The sequence below is a fragment of the Sus scrofa genome, chromosome 13 (assembly GCF_000003025.6).
Source record: "Sus scrofa isolate TJ Tabasco breed Duroc chromosome 13, Sscrofa11.1, whole genome shotgun sequence".
Classification (NCBI taxonomy): domain Eukaryota; kingdom Metazoa; phylum Chordata; class Mammalia; order Artiodactyla; family Suidae; genus Sus; species Sus scrofa.
This window is the reverse complement of record NC_010455.5, coordinates 117263718-117285486: the sequence shown is the minus strand read 5'-3', so window position 1 is coordinate 117285486 and position 21769 is coordinate 117263718. Positions and strand designations below refer to the sequence as shown.

General features: G+C 35.8%; 2 protein-coding genes across 4 annotated transcripts in view; one reads left to right on the top strand and one right to left on the bottom strand.

Annotated features, from left to right (window-relative positions):
- KCNMB3 (potassium calcium-activated channel subfamily M regulatory beta subunit 3) overlaps positions 1-1982 on the top strand; it is an 86802-nt gene extending 84820 nt beyond the window's left edge. For both annotated transcript variants that reach the window (XM_021069862.1, XM_021069861.1), the window contains exon 4: positions 1475-1982. In XM_021069862.1, the coding sequence (XP_020925521.1) occupies positions 1475-1858 (384 nt within the window). In that variant the 3' untranslated portion in view covers positions 1859-1982. The remainder of the gene's footprint in view (positions 1-1474) is intronic.
- The window catches only part of PIK3CA (phosphatidylinositol-4,5-bisphosphate 3-kinase catalytic subunit alpha), an 88217-nt gene continuing 69783 nt past the window's right edge, over positions 3336-21769 (bottom strand). The window contains exons 15-21 of one of the 2 annotated variants that reach the window (XM_021069859.1): positions 20630-20736; positions 19986-20107; positions 18516-18594; positions 13637-13807; positions 12691-12808; positions 12434-12585; positions 3336-11669 (exon numbers count right to left, since the gene is read on the bottom strand). In XM_021069859.1, coding sequence (XP_020925518.1) covers positions 11399-11669; positions 12434-12585; positions 12691-12808; positions 13637-13807; positions 18516-18594; positions 19986-20107; positions 20630-20736 — 1020 coding nt within the window. In that variant the 3' untranslated portion in view covers positions 3336-11398. The remainder of the gene's footprint in view (positions 11670-12433; positions 12586-12690; positions 12809-13636; positions 13808-18515; positions 18595-19985; positions 20108-20629; positions 20737-21769) is intronic. The other variant, XM_021069858.1, reaches the window with a different exon arrangement.

Sequence of the window (21769 nt, the reverse complement as noted above, 5' to 3'; positions counted from 1 at the left end):
TTTAATTTTGCTTTTTAGGGCCATACCTGTGGCACATGGAAGTTCCCAGGCTAGGGGTTGAATTGGAACTGCAGCTGCAGGCCTACACTACAGCCACAGCAACTTAGGATCCAGCTGTGTATGTGACCTACACCACAGCTCATGGCAATGCCAGATCCTTAACCCCTCAGCGAGGCCAGGGATCAAACCTGTCTCCTCATGGATATTAGTCAGGTCCTTTACTGCTGAGCCACAATGGAAACTCCCTAAAGGAATTCTAATTACAGCAACCTTTCCATGCCAGACTCTCCCTGGCAGGGTGCAGTACCCAGGGCTATCTCTACGTAAATCTGTTTTGATAGCAGTCAAATCAGGATAAATGAATCTGAAAGCATTCTTGGAGGAAAAATAGAGTATATAGAAAAGAGAGGTCAAATTGGCACCTGGAATTTAAAGGATGGGCTATGAACAGAATTAAGAGTGGCAGCCTTACTTTTTGGAGGTTCCATTCCTCATTACATCAAAAATGTTAGAGTGCACTCACAGTTTGCCTTAAGTCAAACAAGTAATTTTTATTATCAAAGAAATTTAAAGATGATCCTTTAAAAGATACTCAGCTGGTTCATACGTTTTATAGTGTGTATTTTCAGCTAGCTATAAAAGTTGTATTATATGAGATTAGTTAACATGTTATATATTTTATTGTGTTTACTTAAGCATGAATTTCAACCTGATGATTTCAGTTTTCTATTTTGGATAAAATAATTTTTAAGGTCTGGGAGTTCCCTGCTGGCCTAGTGGGTTAAGAATCCAGCATTTTCACTGCTGTGGCGTGGGTTCCATCCCTGGCCTTGGAACTTCCACATGAAATGGGCACAGCCCCCCATGATTTTTTTTTTAAATAATTTTTACGATCTGGGAGTTCCCGTCGTGGCACAGTGGTTAACGAATCTGACTAGGAACCATGAGGTTGCAGGTTCGATTCCTGGCCTTGCTCAGTGGGTTAAGGATCCAGTGTTGCCGTGAGCTGTGGTGTAGGTTGACGACGTGGCTCGGATCCTGCATTGCTGTGGCTCTGGCATAGGCCGGCAGCTACAGTTCCGATTGGACCCCTAGCCTGGGAACCTCCATATGCCACGGGAGTGGCCCTAGAAAAGACAAAAAATAAATTATAATAATAATAATTTTTAAGATCCCAAACATTTTTGTAAGCCCTTGGCCCAGTGCCTTGAGTGCTTAATGGACCGGGCAATAAACCTCAGTAACTTTATTCTAAGAATTCCTCCCCACATCCCTGTTCAGTGCTCACAAATGGCTGTTTCACTATTTGCCCTCCTGGCAACCCTTCCCCATGAGTTATGTAATAGGTTTCTTCACCTTCTGAGATTAAAACTCCTAATAGTTTTAAGTCCAAAGTGATTTCAGAACTACAACTTTTAAGTGCTTGGTTTTAGAGACATTGCCCTCATCTTTTGTTTCTCCTCTGTGTTCCTAGTGCTTTTACACACCCAAGTGCCGCCGGGATGGAAATGATTTGCTTAACAGTGCTCTGAACATAAAGGAATTCTTTGATCACAAAAACAGAACCCCCTTTTCTTGCTTCTATAGTCCAGATAACCAATCCGAAGATGTTATTCTCATAAAAAAGTATGACCAGATGGTTATCTTCCACTGTCTGTTTTGGCCTTCCATGACTATGCTAGGTGGTGCTCTGATTGTTGGCATGGTGAGATTAACACAGTACCTGTTTCTATTGTGTGAAAAATACAGCACTGCACTCAGAGATGAGGTAAGTGGCAAAGTACCTTACGTGGCACGGAATCAATTCAAACTGTGGAGTGTGGGGAGGAGCAAAGGGAGGAGTCAAGAAATCTTATGATGGTGGCCCAGTTAAAGTCCTGGCTTTCAGGAGTTCCTGTTGTGGCACAGTGGAAAAGAATCTGACTAAGAACTGTGAGGTTGCAGGTTCCATCCCTGGCCTCACTCAGTGGGTTAAGGATCTGGCGTTGCCATGAGCTATGGTGTAGGTCGCAGACGTGGCTTGGATCCTGCGTTTGCTGTGGCTGTGGTGTAGGGGTCCAATTCGACCCCTAGCCTAGGAACCTCCATATGCCGTGAGTGTGGCCCCAAAAAGACATAAAGAAAGAAGGAAAGAAAGTCAGTCAGTCCTGGCTTTTAGATTCCTGCAATTTCTGCTTTTGAGGACCTAATCATGCCTGCATGCAAGCTAACCATGAAGAGGGAAAGTATGATGTTTCATGTGGGAAAGAACATTTTAAAAAAGCCTCATTATGTATTCTATTTATTCCGTTAAGTACATACACATTCATCATCTTTTTTTACTCCAAGTCTCTCCACACGAGCTAAGGAAATACTTTTTGTTTCCATATGGCAAAATGAACTCATGGTTATTGTGCTTCATCTAATATCAGCTCTATCTCGAACTTGTCACTGTAGAAATAAATGCTGAGAGTTTCTAACTTACTGAGCACTGAACAGCCAGTCTAGGTCTGTGCAACTTAGTTCCCATTAAAATATTTCTCAAAAAAAGTGAAGTATAGTTCATTCACTTTAAGAAGATAATAATCTAGTCATTTCAGAAAATGTGGACCTACCATTTTAACCTCACCATCTGTAGGAAAGGAGGAAAGCCACTGCCTAGGAAATTCACTAAGCTTAGAGTTATTTGTACTTAACCTTGACATGTAACATGTAATTTTTCTTTTGGCAACATTTTTTTTTTCTAGTTAATTTGCTTTCCATAAGCTCATTTTGTTCTTTGTGTACATTCTAGAGAGAGTGGGAGAGATGGCTAGAAGTGTGTTATATAGTATGGGGAAGTTGTACTGGCTGGAATTTTTTGTTGTTGTTTGGAGGTTTCCAGGCTGGGGGTCAAAGGAGAGCTGCAGGTGCAGCGACACCACAGCCACAGCAATACAGGATCTGAGCCGCATCTGCAACCTACACCACAGTTCACGGCAATGCCAGATCTTTAACCCACTGAGCAAGGCCAGGAATCGAACCTGCATCCTCATGGATACTAGTCAGATTTGTTTCCACTGAGCCCCGATGAAAACTCCTGAACTAGATGGAATTTAATGTTCATCTCAGATGATATGCATCATAGAAAAATCCCACATGTATAGTCAACAATTGTCCATACTTTAATTAATGAATCAACCATGGTTATTAAATAATGTCACCAGACGCTCCCAGCAAGTGCTTCCCATGTTAAGCTGAATATATAAGTTGAAAACAGAGTTTGTTCAGAAAACCAAAGTATCTTTATAATTTTACTAAAAAAACCTTATAGACAATAGAAAGACTTTTGAAGCAAAGGTAATCAAAACAGAAACTTTGATTCTAAGCCAATTTTAATGGCTTTTAGCAAATAATTGTGACACGTTATTAAATAAACCAGATGATTAAATAGAACATTGACTTGACCAGTAGTGAGCAATTTTGGTGTTTTCTCCCCTTTCTAGTGTGGAATAGTGGAGAAAACATGTGTCGCAGAGTAGGATTTTTAAAAAATCTGTAGGCCATAATTACAACTCTTTTTTTTTTTTTTCTTTTTTATGTCTTTTTAGGGCCACACCCAATGCATACAGAAGTTCCCAGGCTAGGGGTTGAATGGGAGCTGTGGCTGTCAGCCTACACCAGTCACAGCAATGCCAGATCTGAGCCCTGTCTGCGACCTACACCACAGCTCACGGTAACGCCAGATCCTTAACCCACTGAGCAAGGCCAGGGATCGAACCCATGTCCTCATGGACACTAGTCGGGTTCATTAATCGCTAAGCTATGACAAGAACTCTACATGGGATAATTTTTAGGGAAGAAACAAGGCAGAGTATGTGAAATACATAGCTTAGTTTCTGTTACCTAGTAGAGGTGCTTTAAAATGTTAGTAGATAAAAGAAACTCTTGCTAAGTTTCCATTTTCAGTCAGCCTTATTTCTCTTCTGGATATATACCCAAAGGAAATGAATCAGTACCTTCAATAAATATCTGGACTCTCATGTTCATTACAGCACAATTCACAACAGTCAAGACATGAAAACAACCTAAGTGTCCACTGACAGAAGAGTAAACAAATTGTGATATGTATATAAAATGTGTGCACACATACATACAATGGAATATTTTCAGCCTTCAAAAAAAAAAAGAGATCTTGCCATTTGAAACAACATGGATGAACCTGGAGGGCATTGTACTAAGTAAAATAATCCAGACACAGAAAGGAAAAAAACTGCATTTCATTCACGTGGAATATAAAAAAGTCAAATATATAGAAAGCAGAGAGCAGAATGCTGGTTTCCAGGGGCAGGGGGGTAGGGGAAATGTGGGTTAAAGGGTACAAACTTGTGGTAAGTCTAGAGAGCTAGTGTAAAGCATGACTGCACTTAATTCTTTACTGAATATTGGAGAGTTGCTAAGAGAACAGATTTTAAGTGCTCTCATCTCACACACACAGTAACTGTGAGATGATGATAGTTTGACTATAGCAACCATTTCATTATGTATATCAAATCAGCATATTGTAAACCTTAAGTCTATAAAATATATTATTAAAAAATAAAATACAATCAGTCTTGGTACCTTTTGCTGGACAGCTGGTATAGGGGCTGGGGCAGAAAGCTGCAGGAGGCGATTCCTTCCCACCTTCTCTTGGCTGAATATCATATGCATGTGAAGTTCAGAACATGCAGTTTAATTAAAAGGTTGTAAATTATTTTGTATGCCACATACCTCCCCGTAATAAAATATTTGTATGCATACACATTTTAAATCATTCTGCAAATGGAGAATTCTCTAGATTTCTTAAATTAAGGGTACAACTCTATTCCATTTCTTAGTAAGTTTGACACCCATCTAACCATATACAGTTCTTGGAATTTTTTTCTCCTAATAAATTCAAAACAATTAATTTGAAACTTGAAGTGTATGATGAAGATGTGATAGCTCAAGTGTTTCAAATACTATAGTTTTCCATTCATATAGTGGCTACTTGGTTCATCTCATGAAAGAGACATTATGCTTGGAGAACAAAGTCAATTTAGAACCATGTGAACTCAAAGTCATCCAAACCATTCGGCAAAGAAACAAAATTTTAGCAAGTATTTGCTTAGAAGTACTAAGAGTCAATGCCCATGTGCATTACTGGTCCAAGAAAAACCAAGGTTTATGATAACTGAAAGCAAAGTCAGTTTGCTTCCAGCTTAATTTCATTTTTAGGTTCTGGTCATCAACTGACTTGGGAAAAAGTCCTTACACACATACAAACACATTCATACATGTTATGTGTATATATATATTTCTGCTTAAAATACAAGTGTATAAATTCTTCACACTTAATAACGGGACAGAAAAATTGGCTTTTAAGGCATAATAAGTTTAGATTTTCAATCAAGTCATTATAGATAAGAACTCCAGCTAAATTTTGATTATTAGCAACACTGATTTGCTTTTAAGTACTCAAAAGAAATGGCAAAACAATTATCACAGTTTCTTGCTTAAAATAGATCGTACACTAAGGATTGTTTGGACACAAGTCAAAGTAATTTTCTTTTTTTTCTTTTTTCTTTTTTTAATAAACCGCGTGATGTTACAGACTGCAAAGTTAAAGAAAAGCAGACATTGACAGTTTCTGATGAGCACAAACATTAAGTGCAGTCACAGGCCAAACTTCTTGCCAGGAGCAGCAAGACTGGGAAGAGGTCTTAAATTTAGTGACACTGTATATTATTCTATAGTCTCAGTACAGTAACACATGCATCTTGCTGTGTCAAATACTTTTGGGGCCATCATCAAAAGAACATTTAAAAACATTTTCCTCCTAACTAATGCAATATACTACAGGACTCCAATTCATTGAATGACAAAATATAGAGAAATAGATTTGCTACAATAAATGGGTCTAAAACGTGATGGGAGCTCCTTTTCGAACCTTCCAGAGACAACAACATATGATGTGTCAGTCCTCTAATTTTGGTAGTACCACATTCCCCAAGATGTTAAAGTGTTAAGTTCCAAAAGGATACATTCTTTTAGATTTTATTCAACTCAAAGTCTGAGGACTGGATCACAATGAAGCTATTATTTGCACTTGAAATTTTGTTTCCATAGCAAACAACATTTCTAGAAATCAGATGAAGGCCAAATTCTCCAATCACTCTTACGAACATAAATCTGATAAGGGGCTTTTACTTATGAAATCAATAGATAATTACCACATTTGGACATTTATACTAGAATTAAGGAGTTGAGTCTTATTAAAAATATTCTGAGAAAAAAGTAAAACAATGAAAATTTTCTGCCTCCTCACTAACCTAGAAGGATTAATAAAAGTAAGAATCACCTAAAAATATATACACAGCTCTTAGCATAACCACAAAATTATTATCGTGAGAGACTAAATTGTTTCAGATAGGTTCATAAACTCAACTGGCTTACAAAATGCATTAAAAACCCTTCCCATACTTACCAACACAAGGACTGGAGACTACTGTTCGTAGTGAAAATCAGCTACCCAACTACATAAGTATGTACAGTGGACTGATTTTACTTTTTTCTTCCCAGCTAAACTGTTAAATGCAGTTGTGTAAAATTAAGTCATAAAGATTTTCTTATGGCTCATAACTGTCACTTTATGCTAACTAGCAGGCTAAAATATGAACATATCTAAAACAAGCAAAAGGAATGGTGCTGCATTGATAAAAAGTGCAAAACCTTACTCAAGTGGAGTACTTAAACAAAATAAGCTTGTATAAAAACATCCCAACTTGGGAAACTCCTAATCAATTCTAAACTCTTCTGAATTTTAGAACCTTGATGTTTATACCTTTTATAAATGATGCCTCTTGACTAGGGCTAGCAAGCATTTTGTATACAAATAGAAATGTCTGCAAATATACACACATCAATTTCACTCATAATAAAGAAAACAAAATGAATTTCAAATGCTGAATTCAAGAACCTAGTACCATCAACCTCCTGGCACTATTGCCTTTTCCAAATGGCTGAAGCAATGATTAAATTTTAACCCAACTTTTTTTCTTAATGTCTCCAATGCCATTAAAAATAAGGCATGCCAATTCTGACTTTATAAATCTAAAATACAGTGCTCTGCAAATTTCTGTAAATCAGAGCTGGAAATGTTGAACTGTGACTCATCTATTTTTTTTCTTATTAACCTTCTGAGGTAGAGTTACCAATCCAATTTTATCAGAACCATTGTTATCTTGAGCTAAACCCTCTACTCTTTTCAGAAAGTGAAAATAACTTTTAGGAAAAAAGAAAAAAGGCTTCTCAGGCCATGGCACATAAGATACATTTACAGTTTTTAATGTAATAATTAAAAAATAAAAATGGTTTGTCTTTATAGTTTAAAAAACAGCCCAGCTGTATTATTCCCTATCATCAAGAATTATTATCTGAGGATGCTATCAATGCTGAGTTATATAGTTCAGACTCACAATCCCATCCTTGATGAAGAGTTAATTCCCTCATGTTATGCACAATACACTCACAACTTTCAGCCTTCTCTTAGTGTCTGATCTGAGCAGGATGGATATGAAGCATGTAATTCATCCAAACAACTCCTCCCTGTTCTGCCTCCTCCCCTCCACATTCCCCTCTCCTCAGAAACATCTGAAGTATGAAAGTTGTTTTTAAATAGTAGAAGCACCACAATCCATTAATGCCACATAGGGTTTTTAGTCGGAACTATTTTAGTGATGTCTTGGACATCAAAATCAATTATTAAGGTGGATTCTGAGTGTGTGGGTCCAGCCCAGGTCTGCAGTTTGTGCAGACATAAAAACAAAAGGAACTTACAACAGTCAGAGGTTAATTTGCTGGCTTTAAAATAATGCTGGAAATTAAATTTCTTCAAAGAGTTGGCAAGCAGGGACTATTGGTCAGGATATGTATTAAACTGATTTACAAATCATTAAAAGACAAATCCAAGTTTATGTACTGTGAAATTTCCATGATACCTTTAAAATAAATAGCCTGCTCCTAGTTTTTTTTATAAATGCCAAATCACTCAATTTTTGACGGAAAAAATACAGATGGACTGTGTTTTACCTATGTGAAAAATCACCAATCTATTTAAAATAAAATTCAAGAGGGTATATACATTCTAATTGAGTCATTGATTATTTTCCTGATTAATAAGAACTACACTTTACACAAAATACTTTATCAGCAGCTGTTTTCTTCAAAAAACCAATAGTCATAGTTTCACAGTTGAAAAAGTTACACATTAAAATATTATACAATTCATTGTATATTCACCAGGTTCCCATTTCCTAAAGGGTATGTAATATAAAGCAGATTAGAAGGGAAAAAAAACCTCAAAGTTGATCACTTTGACACTAAGTTTTACAGAGGACACCAGGAACCACAAAAAGCTTTAGGTTCTATGGTAAAATAGCGACCAAATTCCATTCTTCTTTAAAAAACCCAATTAGAAACATCTTTTTTAAAAAAACAAATTCCACAATATGATTAACAGATTTCAAATTAACATCAGGCTAAAAATCTTCAAAATAAATGATTTTATATAGCTGAGAATATGATAAAAAGGTAGAGCATGATTTTCAAACAGTAGATTTTTTGTTAGAAAATGTTTCATTTAGGTTTCATTTTCTTTAAACCTACTTTTCTTTTCTCCAAAATAGTCATTGAAGGAAATATTGCTTAAGTAACCAAATAAAACTGTTGAGCTAATAATCAGTTATATCACATTTAATGACAAGAATGGTCAGCCATAGAAAATGACCAATCAGAATGGATCTCTGATACTAAAGTACCTGCAAACAGCTATGACTTAAAGCCTATCCTAATCACCCCATGTAGCATTTAAATCAATTTTTGGTACTTTGCCTGCTGAGTACTCCCTGTCCCCTTTTTCTTATTTTTAATGTTGTCTGCATAAACTCTGTTTGGATTTGTTTGAAATGTACTTTGCATTTAGCTTGATCACTCAACCTATATTCGTTATAGAATTTGTCTACATTTCTTTAAATGGAATTAATTTGATTGTATTAACTCTTGAAAATAAAAGTAAATGAAAAAGTAAGTTATGTGGCTTGTGTTTTAATGGTGGAGAGATACCAGGGGCAGGGGACTATCTGGACCTGGTGTGAAAAATGCAAAAATTTATAGATTTTGTGCAAGGAAGCTCAAAGCTTTTTTGGCACTCGGTAAAACACGGTTCTCTGTTAAAACTTCACTTTCCACCATCAAAGTTTCAGATTTGTACCATTTCACTGAGTTTTCCTGTAATTAATCCCTGACAAAGAAATACTGTGATATTAGTATGTATTAACTGAATAAGTCTAAAAGACACAAAGTATTAATCATGAAGTTTTGTAAGTTATGAAATCTTCTAATCTGCGAAAAAAACAAACAAACCCCTATCTGCTCTCCCGCTTAAAACAGAGTTTAAATTCTTAACTAGTCCAAGACAGTTTAGAGAAATAAGTTCCCCTAATCTTCATATTTATCTTTCTTGTTGGCAATATTATGTACATGCTTTAGTGAGGTACCTAAATCTCCAAAAATTATGCCCTTTAAGGGTTCTAAAATAGCCAAATATTAAGAGTATTTGTATTAGAGTCCCTGTTCACTATTCAAGACTTCTACTATATGTAACTGATTTCATAAATGAATATTTTTAAGGTGATGCTGTATACAGTATGCACTCTTCATAAAGTTGTTCCAATAATATGCCTAATCTAGAAAACTGTCAGTAAATTATTGCACTTTTTCTGGTGTGGCACCTGCATATTTGCTAAAGCTATTTCCTAGGGCATTAATCATTCATTTCAAATACTGAGTAAACTATCAGATTGTAGAGGGTTAACTAGCTGTAGCCCCTACATCTTGGGTTAATGTCTTTCAAAATGTTTAAGAATGTATCCTGTACTCAAATACAATTTAATAGAGCCGGAGAGTGAGCCCTGACCACTCGGAAATGGGACATGATCTTAAAATGGTTTAAGGTCCTACTTTTAGTATTGAGATATTGAATAAATAGCCTAGAAAGGTAAAAAGTTCATGGTTTTTATTCCCCCATGTTATAAAGTGTTATTCATGAGCATACCTCGGTAGAGAGGTTAAGCAATCAGGAAGATAGTCTAAAACGTGTTAATTTTGGTAACTAATTTCATATGATTGAGGCATTCTCAACTATAAAAGAGAATGGAGGATGGAGGATTCAAGTGAAAACAGAAGGAAATAGAAGGAAAAAGGAGGAACTTTTATCTCTTTTCCTTAAGTAGTTATACACTAGTCATTGGCGTAAATGGGATAGTGCCTGAGCCTCACCCACAGATCAAGAGAAAAGCTGACCATGCTGCTACAAACAATAAAAAATTTGGGGTGCAAAACAATGCATGATAATGGGACAGGTCATGTAAATAAAGAATATATATTAATGATAGTTTCTATAATATAAATAGCCTTTAATAAAAAAAATAATCTTTTTAATAACATTAATACTCACTTCTATTTTCTGGAAAACATGCATGAAAAATGTATTTAATTCAATTGCAAAAGGAGAAAAAAATCAATCTAAGGTGAATACTGTACAATTCTGGAGCAAGAATTATTCCTGCTCATTCTTTCTCTATGATGATTATTTTACTTTGTGGGAGCCCAGGATTTCCCTGGAAAATAAGAATCAGATTCTTGTAAATACTGTCCAAAAAACCCCCCCAAAACACCACCTTATAACAGGTCTCATTTGTCACTGCTTCCCAAACTTTGCAGATAAGACCCCAATCATCAAAAGGTTTGATTTATTAAAAAGGAAAAATCTCTGGTGAAATCTCAAGAGTCCCTTATACCCCAAGCATTTTTCTTCATCAAACAAGGAGTCAAAAAAACTCACTTCAAACTATAAATTGAACAGCAATGGAAAGATAAGAAATTTTCATTATTTTCCAATCTTAATGTAATTTAACATCAAATTCCAGTTTACTTGGACCTAATGTAATAAGAGACTTTGTTGTGTCCACATTTCAAAACAGAACATTTGCAAGACAAAAAAAGAACATCATTCATTTTCCTTCTCCATTATTTCTATATATTTTGGGAGTTTTTTGTTTTGTTTTTTAAAAAAAGATACAAACAATCTTTAAAGTTTACCTTTTTGGACTTAAGGCATAACATGAAATTGCGCATTATTCTAAAGCTTAATTTTGAAATGAACTAGTTTAGTGCTATCAAACCCTGTTTGCGTTTACATTATTTAAATTATATAGTATTTTATTTCTGTTCTTGCTGTAAATTCTAATGCTGTTCATGGATTGTGCAATTCCTATGCAATCAGTCTTTGCCTGTTGACAGTTATTAACAGTGCAGTATAGAATCCAGATTCTGAGCTTTCAGTTTCTTAGTTATCATCTCAGTTCAAAGCATGCTGCTTAATTGTGTGGAAGATCCAATCCATTTTTGTTGTCCAGCCACCATGATGTGCATCATTCATTTGTTTCATGAAATATTCCAAAGCCTCTTGCTCAGTTTTATCTAAAGCTAGGGTCTTTCGAATGTATGCAATATCATCAAAAGATTGTAGTTCTGGCATTCCAGAGCCAAGCATCATTGAGAAAAGATTTATGAAGAGATTGGCATGCTGCCGAATAGCTAAATAAGCCTTGTAACACATCTCCTGAAACCTACAAATAATAAGAACAGTTTGGTCAGTGTGGTATAAATCATATCAACATCTTCATGTCTCTGCTCAAATATCATAGTTAGAGAGGCCTTCTTAGAGCATTCTTCTCCCTGCTCTCTTACCAACACCTTCTATTCTCTCTTCTCAACACTAGAACTCTGTGAGTCCATAAGGACTTTGTCTATTTCTCTATCACCAGCATCTAAAATAATGCCTAGTGCATTAGGAGTTCAATAAGTTTAAAAAAATGTACAAACTGGTACACACTAAAGCCTTTAGGGTGTAATCTAGGCCAGGACTGAGTTATAGATAAAACAGAATTTTATAAAAGGTTTTTAAAAGTACTTTAAGACCGACTAATGATATACCATAAGGTGGTAAGAAAAATTATGAATAAACACGGTAATTATGGTTGACTGAATTCCTCAGACTGTATGATTAAAAATTGTTGTCTGAAGCACTATACATGATCTGTCAATTAAGAGACAGTAGAGTCCAATTATTTAACTAACAGTAAATAAAAACTTTTAATGTGCCATGAAGTTTAAGGCTCACTTCCTTTTTAGGCCTTACCTAACTCAATAAATGAATTGGTTTTTCCTTCTATTTCCTTCACAGCATTAGACAAAAAATAAACACATTAAAATACTCAGTTTATGATATGTTAATAAAACACCTATTATTTTAAATTGCTTGAAAAATATCAATTGCTTTGATAAAGCAGCAAGAATTTTTTATTTTGTGCTTTTGATTTCTTAAACTTACCTCTCAAATTCTCTTGTCTTTGTGCATTCTTGGGCTCCTTTACTAATCACTATTAAGAAATCTTGTGTCAAAACAAATGGCACACGCTCTCGTTTATAACCAAATTTTTTCTTCTTGTGATCCAAAAAGTGTCCAAAATCTATATGAAACAGCTTTCAAAAATAAGAAATTATATTACAGTTTGACAAATGCAGAAATCCAATGCTCTGAATTAGTAAATTTAAGGATTCTGAAACATTTAAGAAGTGGGATCTTACTTGTCCATCATCTTTAACCATGATGTTACTATTGTGACGATCTCCAATTCCCAAAATGAAGGTGGCAACACAATATCCAGCACATGAACGTGTAAACAGATCAATGGCTGCATCATATCTATAAAGAAGGCATAAACACCTATGAGTTAATGTGGAAATATAGAATGATTCAGTCCAAACTAGGAAAAGATGGTCAAAGTCTTTATTAAAGTCTGTATTAAAACAATGAAAACAATCACTGACATTAGGGGAAGAAAGTAATTATGTTCAAAGATCTGAGAAACCTTGGAATTCTGAAGTTTTTAAGGGTTTCTAAGAAAATTTCCAGTTATTTTCTGACTAAAGGATAATTTTTATTATTGTGAAAAAGTACTTATGAGTTCCTGTCGTGGTTCAGTGGTTAACGAATCCTACTAGGAACCATGAGGTTACGGTTTGATCCCTGGCCTTGCTCAGTGGGTTAAGGATCCGGCGTTGCCATGAGCTGTGGTGTAGGTCGCAGATGCATCTTGGATCCGTGTTGCTGTGGCTTTGGCGTAGGCCGGTGGCTACAGCTCCGATTCAACCCCTAGCCTGGGAACCTCCATATGCCGCAGAAGCGGCCCAAGAAATGGCAAAAAGACAAAAAAAAAAAAAGTACTTATTATGTCATCACAATATTTTCTAATCATTCTAACAATGAATTAGAAGTTAAATTTTTAAAAAAGGAATAAGCAATAAGAAAAGCACATTTTACATACTTAAGTCGAACATACAGGATTTCACCAAATTATACGCAATTCTGATCATTTAAACAATTAATATCAAATACTTCAAAGGCTGAACATATCTTTCCAAAGAAAACACAACTTTTTTTCTGGACTAACTCAGAAATATACATAACCATTAAAAAACTTGTCTATCAAAAACTTAGATTAACATGGAAACAAAAGAATAATAAACTCACATTTCGCCCTTGTTCTTGTCTTTGAGCCACTGATGTAGTGTGTGGCTGTTGAACTGCAGTGCACCTTTCAGGCCTCCTTTGCACTGAATTTGCATAATAGTGTGAGAATTTCTCACCACCTCAATAAGTCCCACACAGTCACCAATTGACAGACAACCATAAGGTAACATTCTGAAAAAGGATCAAGACGTGCAAATAAATGATGAGATTTTAAAATAGCAAATATTTCATCTTTTCTTTTTCTTTTCACGGCTGTACCTGTGGCATATGGAAATTTTCAGGCCAGGAGTTGAATCAGAGCTGTAGCTGCTAAACTATACCACAGCCACAGCAATGATCAATCTGAGCCACATCGGTAACCTATACCTCAGCTTGTGGGCAACACTGGATCTTAACTCACTGAGTAAGGCCAGGGATCAAACCTGCATCCGCATAGATGCTATGTTGGGTTCCTAACCCACTGAGCTACAAAGGGAACGCCTTATCTTTTTTTTTAAATGCGAAGATCTAATTGGCTTTATTAGGAGATTCATAAATGGAGCAGTATTACATCTAGCAAGTAGAATGGTGCTCCCTAAAATAGCAAATATTTTAATAGGATAATACAGGAATATTCTATTTGCAATTTTGTCATGCATGACTTTTACCCCTTAAATTTTAATTTTCTTTTATTAGAGTATGACAAATATTCCTAGAAAAAATCCTCAAATTATCTGCCATCGTTTATTATAATCAACTGAGAAAGTATTTAATTGTATATCAGAAAAGCATGAAGAAAATTATTGTGGCAATTAGTTTATAAACATTTATGGAGTTTATATGGTACAGTTTATGTGGTTACGAATCTGAATGCAGCAGCTCAGGCTGCTTTGGAGGTACAGGTTTGATCCCTGGCCAGGGACAGTGAGTTAAAGAATCTGGTGAAGGTCAGAGCTGTAGTTTGGATTTAATCCCTGGCCTGGGAACTTCCATGTGCCATGAGTGTGGCCATTTAAAAAATTTTGTAAGCATTTATGACTTTAAATTATGAGTGAAATTAAAATGGAGAAAATAAAAAATTTTATTAATTCATTTAAAGTAACATTTATATTCCTTTTTATAGTAAGAGAAATAATTTCCAAAACAAAAATCCTAAATGAAAAAAAAAGTGAGACGAGTGACACTTTCTCATTTTTCAAATTTCTTCAATGCCTGGCTTAACAGTACTGAGCTGTGCTTTTCATATATGCTTCTGTATTCAATCTAATGCAATGTTTTAACTAAAGCATATGAAGAAAATCTGGCCTCACAAAGATATGTAGTTGTAAAAAGGAGTACTATAATAACATTTTTAGATAATTGTAGATATTCTTTCATACTGTTCCACAATGTGACAAGATAGTTTCTCAAGTTGCAACATGGAATACGAAACCGAAACCGTATCAGTAAACTTTTCATACTGTTACATTAAAACCCATTTGGTTATCTTGGCTCTGAATTGAACTTTTACCCATATATGACTTTAAAATATTCTGCATTGGGTCATTTGGAAGATATTTCACTGAGTTACGGAGATCTTCCAAATGTTGATACTTTTCATTATACCAATAAAAAAAAAAAAAAACCCACAATTGTTAACACTGTCACTGATCTCATCAAAAAAGTCTTCAATTTGGGGGAAGCTCAAAGCAGTGGATACAAGTTTTTCAAAATTCTAATTTTTGCCTGAAAGCTCAAATTTGATCATCAACAATAAACACTGTTAGCTGTTCTCCTTGAACAGAGAGTCTCACAATGTTTATTTTCAAGAAAATATCTGCCAAATACCCTCGGCTGAATAACCATAGCTTGTCTATTATTCTTCAAGTAAAAATGATGTTCCATGATAAAAGCAGCTAGTTTAGTTGCCAATTCAAATAACCCACCAATGCTTTTTCCTTGATACAACCATACTTTGGTATGTAGCAGAAGTGCTTTATGGGTGCTTCTCATTCATCATACAGGATATTACAGAGGACATGTAATCAAGGGTAGAGATGTAAGGATTTAAAGAGACAATGAAGAAAAAGGCACCTAATATATCAAGTAGCACATAGTACTAAAAATGGTTTTTCTGGAGTTCCCATCATGGCTCAGTGGTTAATGAACCCAACTAGTATCCATGAGGACACGGGTTTGATCCCTGGCCTCTCTCAACGGTTAAGGATCCGGCCTTGTCATGGGCTGGGGTGTAGGTCGCAGGTGTGGCTTGGATCTCCTACAGCTCTGATTCGTCCCCTAACCTGGGAACCTCTATATGCCACGGGTGTGGCCCTAAAAAAACAAACAAACAAAAAAATGGTTTTTCTTGCTCTGTTCTCATAAGCTAATGTCCATTCTTTCCACTGTTCCTTCTTAAATTCCTAAAAGAGTAACAGTCAATACTTACTTTCATTTTCTCACTTAATTCCTTGTAGCCCAATTTCTGATTCAACTTTTCTTAAAACTGACCATGAATCATCAAATACAAAAGCTTTTTCATAGTACTTATGTTCTTAACCCCCCGAAGCACTTAATACTGTAAACTGTTTCTGAATCTTTCCCTTCTTCTGGATTCTGTGAATCATTCAGTCTGGTCTTTCCACCTTTCATGAATCACTTACTCTGGTCTTCCTACCCTTTTGACCATTTTTCTTATGGAAAATTTTCCTCTATCTGCCCTGGTAAATATGAGAATTTCTTAAGGTTGTACTCCTGATCATTTTCTCTTATTTTATTAATGTGGAACGTACTCATAGTTTAAAAAGTTACACAGGTCTATGAAGCTTATTATTAAACAAATGAAGTAGAGTTATAATAAACCTGAATCTAAGTTTTGCAAAGTATAAATAAAAATGCTATGATTTTACTTAAATTTATTTTTTTATTTTTTTATTTTTTATTTTTTTTTATTTTTAATTTTTTTTTGTCTTTTTGTTGTTATTGTTGTTGTTGTTGTTGCTATTTCTTGGGCTGCTCCCGCGGCATATGGAGGTTCCCAGGCTAGGGGTCGAATCAGAGCTGTAGCCACTGGCCTACGCCAGAGCCACAGCAACGCTGGATCTGAGCTGCATCTGCAACCTACACCACAGCTCATGGCAACGCCGGATCGTTAACCCACTGAGCAAGGGCAGGGACCGAACCCGCAACCTCATGGTTCCTAGTCGGATTCGTTAACCACTGCGCCACAACGGGAACTCCTTAAATTTATTTTTTATTTAAAATTAAATTTTAAAATCTTATTAAATTTGCTTAAGTTAAAAGAATAATATTTAGAAAATATAAGATTTAACAACTTTGCAAAGATCTGACTTATTTTCCAGTGACCTAGCTTAACTTTAGATGCTTTTTTGCACAGCCACTAATTTACTATTAAACACTATAATCACCAGAGTTACATAGAGTTCAGTCGTCTTCTCCGCTCGGCCTATTTCTGCATTCTCTTTTGTATTCTACTCCCCTAGGGGATGGTAGCAGTAGTAGCAAGCGGATCCTTCATGACACAGGAAATTATACCAAAAAAGGAACTTCATTCACATAACATTAATTGCTTTTGGAAAGCAGCAGGGGTTAAACAAAGAATCAGGAGTTAAGAATTTGAGGTTGATGATTTAATTTTGTGGCTTAGCAGGTTACTTGAGATGTTCATTTTTCTTGTTTGCAATAAAAGCATTCTACTATTTGTTACCAACACATTTTAATTTGTTTTTGTTGTTTTGTTTGTGCGTTTTTTTGTGTTTTGTGTGTGTGTGTGTGTGTGTGTGTGTTTGGCCACATCTGCAGCATATGGAGGTTTCCTGGGCCAGAGACTGAACCTGCGTCACAGCAGCGGAACCCAAGCTGCAGCAGTGACAGTGCTTATCTTTAACCTGCTTAGCCACAGAGGAACTTCCAACACATTTTTATATACTAGCTACTGAATCTATAAGAGGCATACAAATAAACACAAATCTACTTTGCTGTTGCAGCCAGAACTGACTCCTATGCTTACCTACAGACAAAAGCACTTTTGGAAAGGGCAGCCTTTGTCTAAATAACTGAATTTGCAAAGGAACGAGTAAGAGAAGGATAAACTATAAGAGGCAAAAATGACTAGGAGAAAATGAAGCAGGACAGAAAACTTGGAGATAATTGGGAAGGCTGGGCAGAAACCAACAAAATGGCAAAATTTTTAAGGTGTCAAGATTAGACAATTTATAAAGTTTTAGGATTAGAAAACTCATATTAGAAACTTCCCTTTAAACTCAATTTCTGAATGAAAAAAGTGACCTTTTGTGTATTGTGTTACCTATGCCCTTTACCTAAATACAGCTGGCTCTCCATAACTATGGATTCCGCATACATGGATCCAACCAGCTGCAGATGGAAAATATTTAGGGAAAAAAGTTCCAGAAAGTTCCAAATAGCAAAACTTGAATTTGCTGCATGCTAGGAACTATTTACATAGCCTTTATATTATACTAGGTATTACAAGTCATCTAGAGATGACTTAAAGCATATAGGAGGATATGCATGGTTTATGTGCAAATACTATGCCATTTTATATAAGGGACATAAGCATCCATGGATTTTGGTATCGGCAGGGGTCATGGAACCAATCCCCTGCAGATACCAAGGGTACAGTTAGTAGCACTCTGGAGGCAGCTGCAGAGCTTCTACCAGCTTATTAGAGATAGCTCTTTTTATCAGCTGGATCTCATTAGCTATTCTAAGCCAAGGAGAAAGAGGACAAATGAAAGTACCATAGTGTAATCAACTAGTGTTAGTTATCACTCTCCATACTTATAAATATATGCCTCTATATGCTTTACAATTAATATTTACTAATTGTTTACTTTTTCAGAGTAATTTTTAACATAAACATTGTCTTAGTGGTACCTACCGAAGATCAAGACCTTGATTTTGCCAGATATTTTCCATAATGCGAATAATCTGAAGTGTTAGCATATCTTGCCGTAAATCTGAAATTCAAATAATATGGATACCACCACTTAATGCCATAAACACAAATCTTGAGTATCACATTATCACATTGTTTTCAAACAGAAAATATATAGAACTATATTTGCTCTTCAAAATAATCTATAAGGAAGCAATAACCTGATTCTTTAACCCATTTCTAGACTGTCTGTATAAACACATCTGTGTAACAATGTAGGATAAGCTGATGCATATTTTACAAAAATTAAAATATTTAAAGTACTTATTTTTCTGAATCCTTAAATCTGAACATGTTTATGTTAAAATATTTGGATTAGAATTCAGGGCTGAGGAGTTCCCGTTGTGGCACAGTGGTTAATGAATCCGACTAGGAACCATGAGGTTGAGTGTTTGATCCCTGGCCTTGCTCAGTGGGTTGAGGATCTGGCATTGCCGTGAGCTATAGTGTGGATCGCAAACGTGGCTGGGATCCCACGTTGCTGTGGCTCTGGAGTAGGCCGGCAGCAATAGCTCCAATTAGACCCCTAGCCTGGGAACCTCCATGTGCTGCAGGAGTGGCCCTAGAAAAGGCAAAAAGACCAAAAAAAAAAAAAAAAAAAAAAAAAAAAAAAAAAAAAAAATTCAGGACTGAAAAGTTATTTCACAATGGAAACCCATCAATGATACTTTTTTTTTTTTTTTGGTCTTTTTAGGGCCAAACCTATGCAGCATACAGAGGCTCCCAGGCTAGGGATCGAATTAGAGCTGTAGTCCCTGGCCTATGCCACAGCCACAGCAATGCCAGATCTGAGCTATATCTGCAACCTACACAACTCATGGCAACGCCAGATTCTTAACCCACCGAGCACGGCCAGGGATTGAACCTGCATCCTCATGGATACTAGTCAGATTCGTTTCCACTGAGCTACAATAGGAACTCCCACAATGATACTTTTTTTAGTATATAAAAACAAATTCTTCCACAGCTTGTTTTCTAAATAAATTAGGGCCTTCTTTTATAATTCCTTAGCAGACTATGCTTTTCTTTTGTACCAGGGTTGTAATTTTGGTTTTTTAATTATTTGTTTAATGTCTTCTTTTCCCTGCTAACCATAAGCTCTAAGAGAGCAGTGATTCTGTTTTGTATATTCTTTAACCTCTGGGCCTAGCACATCAGATATTTATAGAATGAATGGATACTCACATGGCTAAGCAATATGATTTTCAGGACCTCTGATTCTAAACCTACTTCTTTTTTTTCAATAAATATACATACATGTTCTAAAGGTTAAGACATCTGCTTAATATTATATAGTTTATCACATGCATATTCCTTAAATGGCTTTCAGTAGTCTTCATAGTTCATAAATATCCTGTGTATAAAAAGACAGCTAAATTCATGCATCATAAGTTCATTAATACTCTTCCTTACCATCCCCATTTTTAAAGATGATCTCATTGTTTTGAAAGAGTAATTCTGACATGATGTCTGGGTTCTCCCAATTCAACCACAGTGGCCTTTTTGCAGAGGACATAATTCGACACTCTTCAAGCCTTTAAAATAGTTGAAAATTTTACTAGGTACCTTAGCTTTGTCATTCTTTATAGCCTCAAATTTATTTTAAAATACAGATACAGTATAGCTTTTTGAAGTGCTATAAAAATTTTAAACTTTCTCTGTGTTTTATCTATGCATTAATTTCTAAGGGAGTATAAAGAAGAAATACATATTAAACTTACAATTTTCTTATAAATGGAATATGAATTTTCCACAAGTAATTGGATATATTATTAGTTTTCTAGATATTACATTCCATTTCTTATCCTACGATACTAGGATTCTGGCCACAGAAAATTTTAAATTCTATAAAGCAGTAAAAACTCATTCTGAATAAATACAGTTCTAAACTTAATAAAACTTTACTACTCTTACTTTTGTAGGGTAGGAAAAGGATCGAGAGAGAAGCATATATTACTGAACATAGTTATAGAGGATATTTTCATCTTTTTCAAGATTTTGTCCAGAGAAAGTACTTGTTTTAATATATCAATAAAACAACCAATAAAGTAGGTTACCTGAGATTTCCCAGCTGATGAGCAGGGTTTAGAGGAGATAGAAAGCCCTGCAGAGCATCCATGAAATCTGGTCGCCTCATTTGTTCAACTAAAAACTTCATCTGTACCTGATAAGTAAACATAATCATGGTTAGAATTGATTTGATAAAAGGTAATACTAATTGCTAATCTCTTTTACACACTGGAACCTCAGTATTGTGTAATCTTTGAATCTATATCCTGCGTTGGCTGCATTCTAATTAGAAGGGTTCGTAAAACAGGGCAGGACAATTCAGGAAGAGAGCTGAGAATACAGTGCACCTTCCTGTGAGACAATTTCTGCATGCTGACAGAGGCAATGTTTTAGCTCCACAGCAGGGCCTGGCCAACTATGGCCTGTAAGTCAGCTGCCAGTTTTGTTTTGTTTTTTTTTTAAGTGAAACTGCACTGGAATACACTCATACCCACTTGAAATGAATGTTGGTTGCTTTCATGCTAGAATAGTGGAGCCGAGTAGTTACAACAGACTGCATAGCCCACCAAGTCTAAAATACTTACTATCTGGCTTATAAAGAACAAGTTTGAGGGCCTTTGTTCTAAAAACTACGGAGACATCACATTAGCTTAATAACCTTACTTTTAAGCTTTTCAGAAAATATCACAGTCACCACATTCTCTGTTTGGTAAAAAAGGTCTAGTGAGGCTTAAAGAAATTTTTGGGGAGTTCCCATTGTGGCTCAGTGGGTTAAGAATGTGACATAGTGAGGATGAAGGTTCAACCCCTGGCCTCACTCAGTAGGTGAAGAATCCGGCATTGCTACAAGCTATGGAAGAGGGTGCAGACGCGGCTCTGATCCAGTGTTGCTGTGGCGTAGGCTGGCAGATGCAGCTCCCATCTGACCCCTAGCATGGGACCTCCCATAGGTTGCAGGTGTGGCCCAAAAAATGGAAAAAAAAAAAGGACTTCTTCCCCCGTTGCTCACATCATAAGTACTCACTACCTGGACTACTCGGTGTTGTCTCTCTGCAATGGCTCTGGTTTGATCCCTGGCCCAGGAACTTCCATATGCTGCAGGCGCATTTAAAAAAAAGAAAAGAAAATAAATTGTTGGTAAAAGTCTCATACTATATTCAAGTTCTAGTACATAGCTAGAAAGAAAC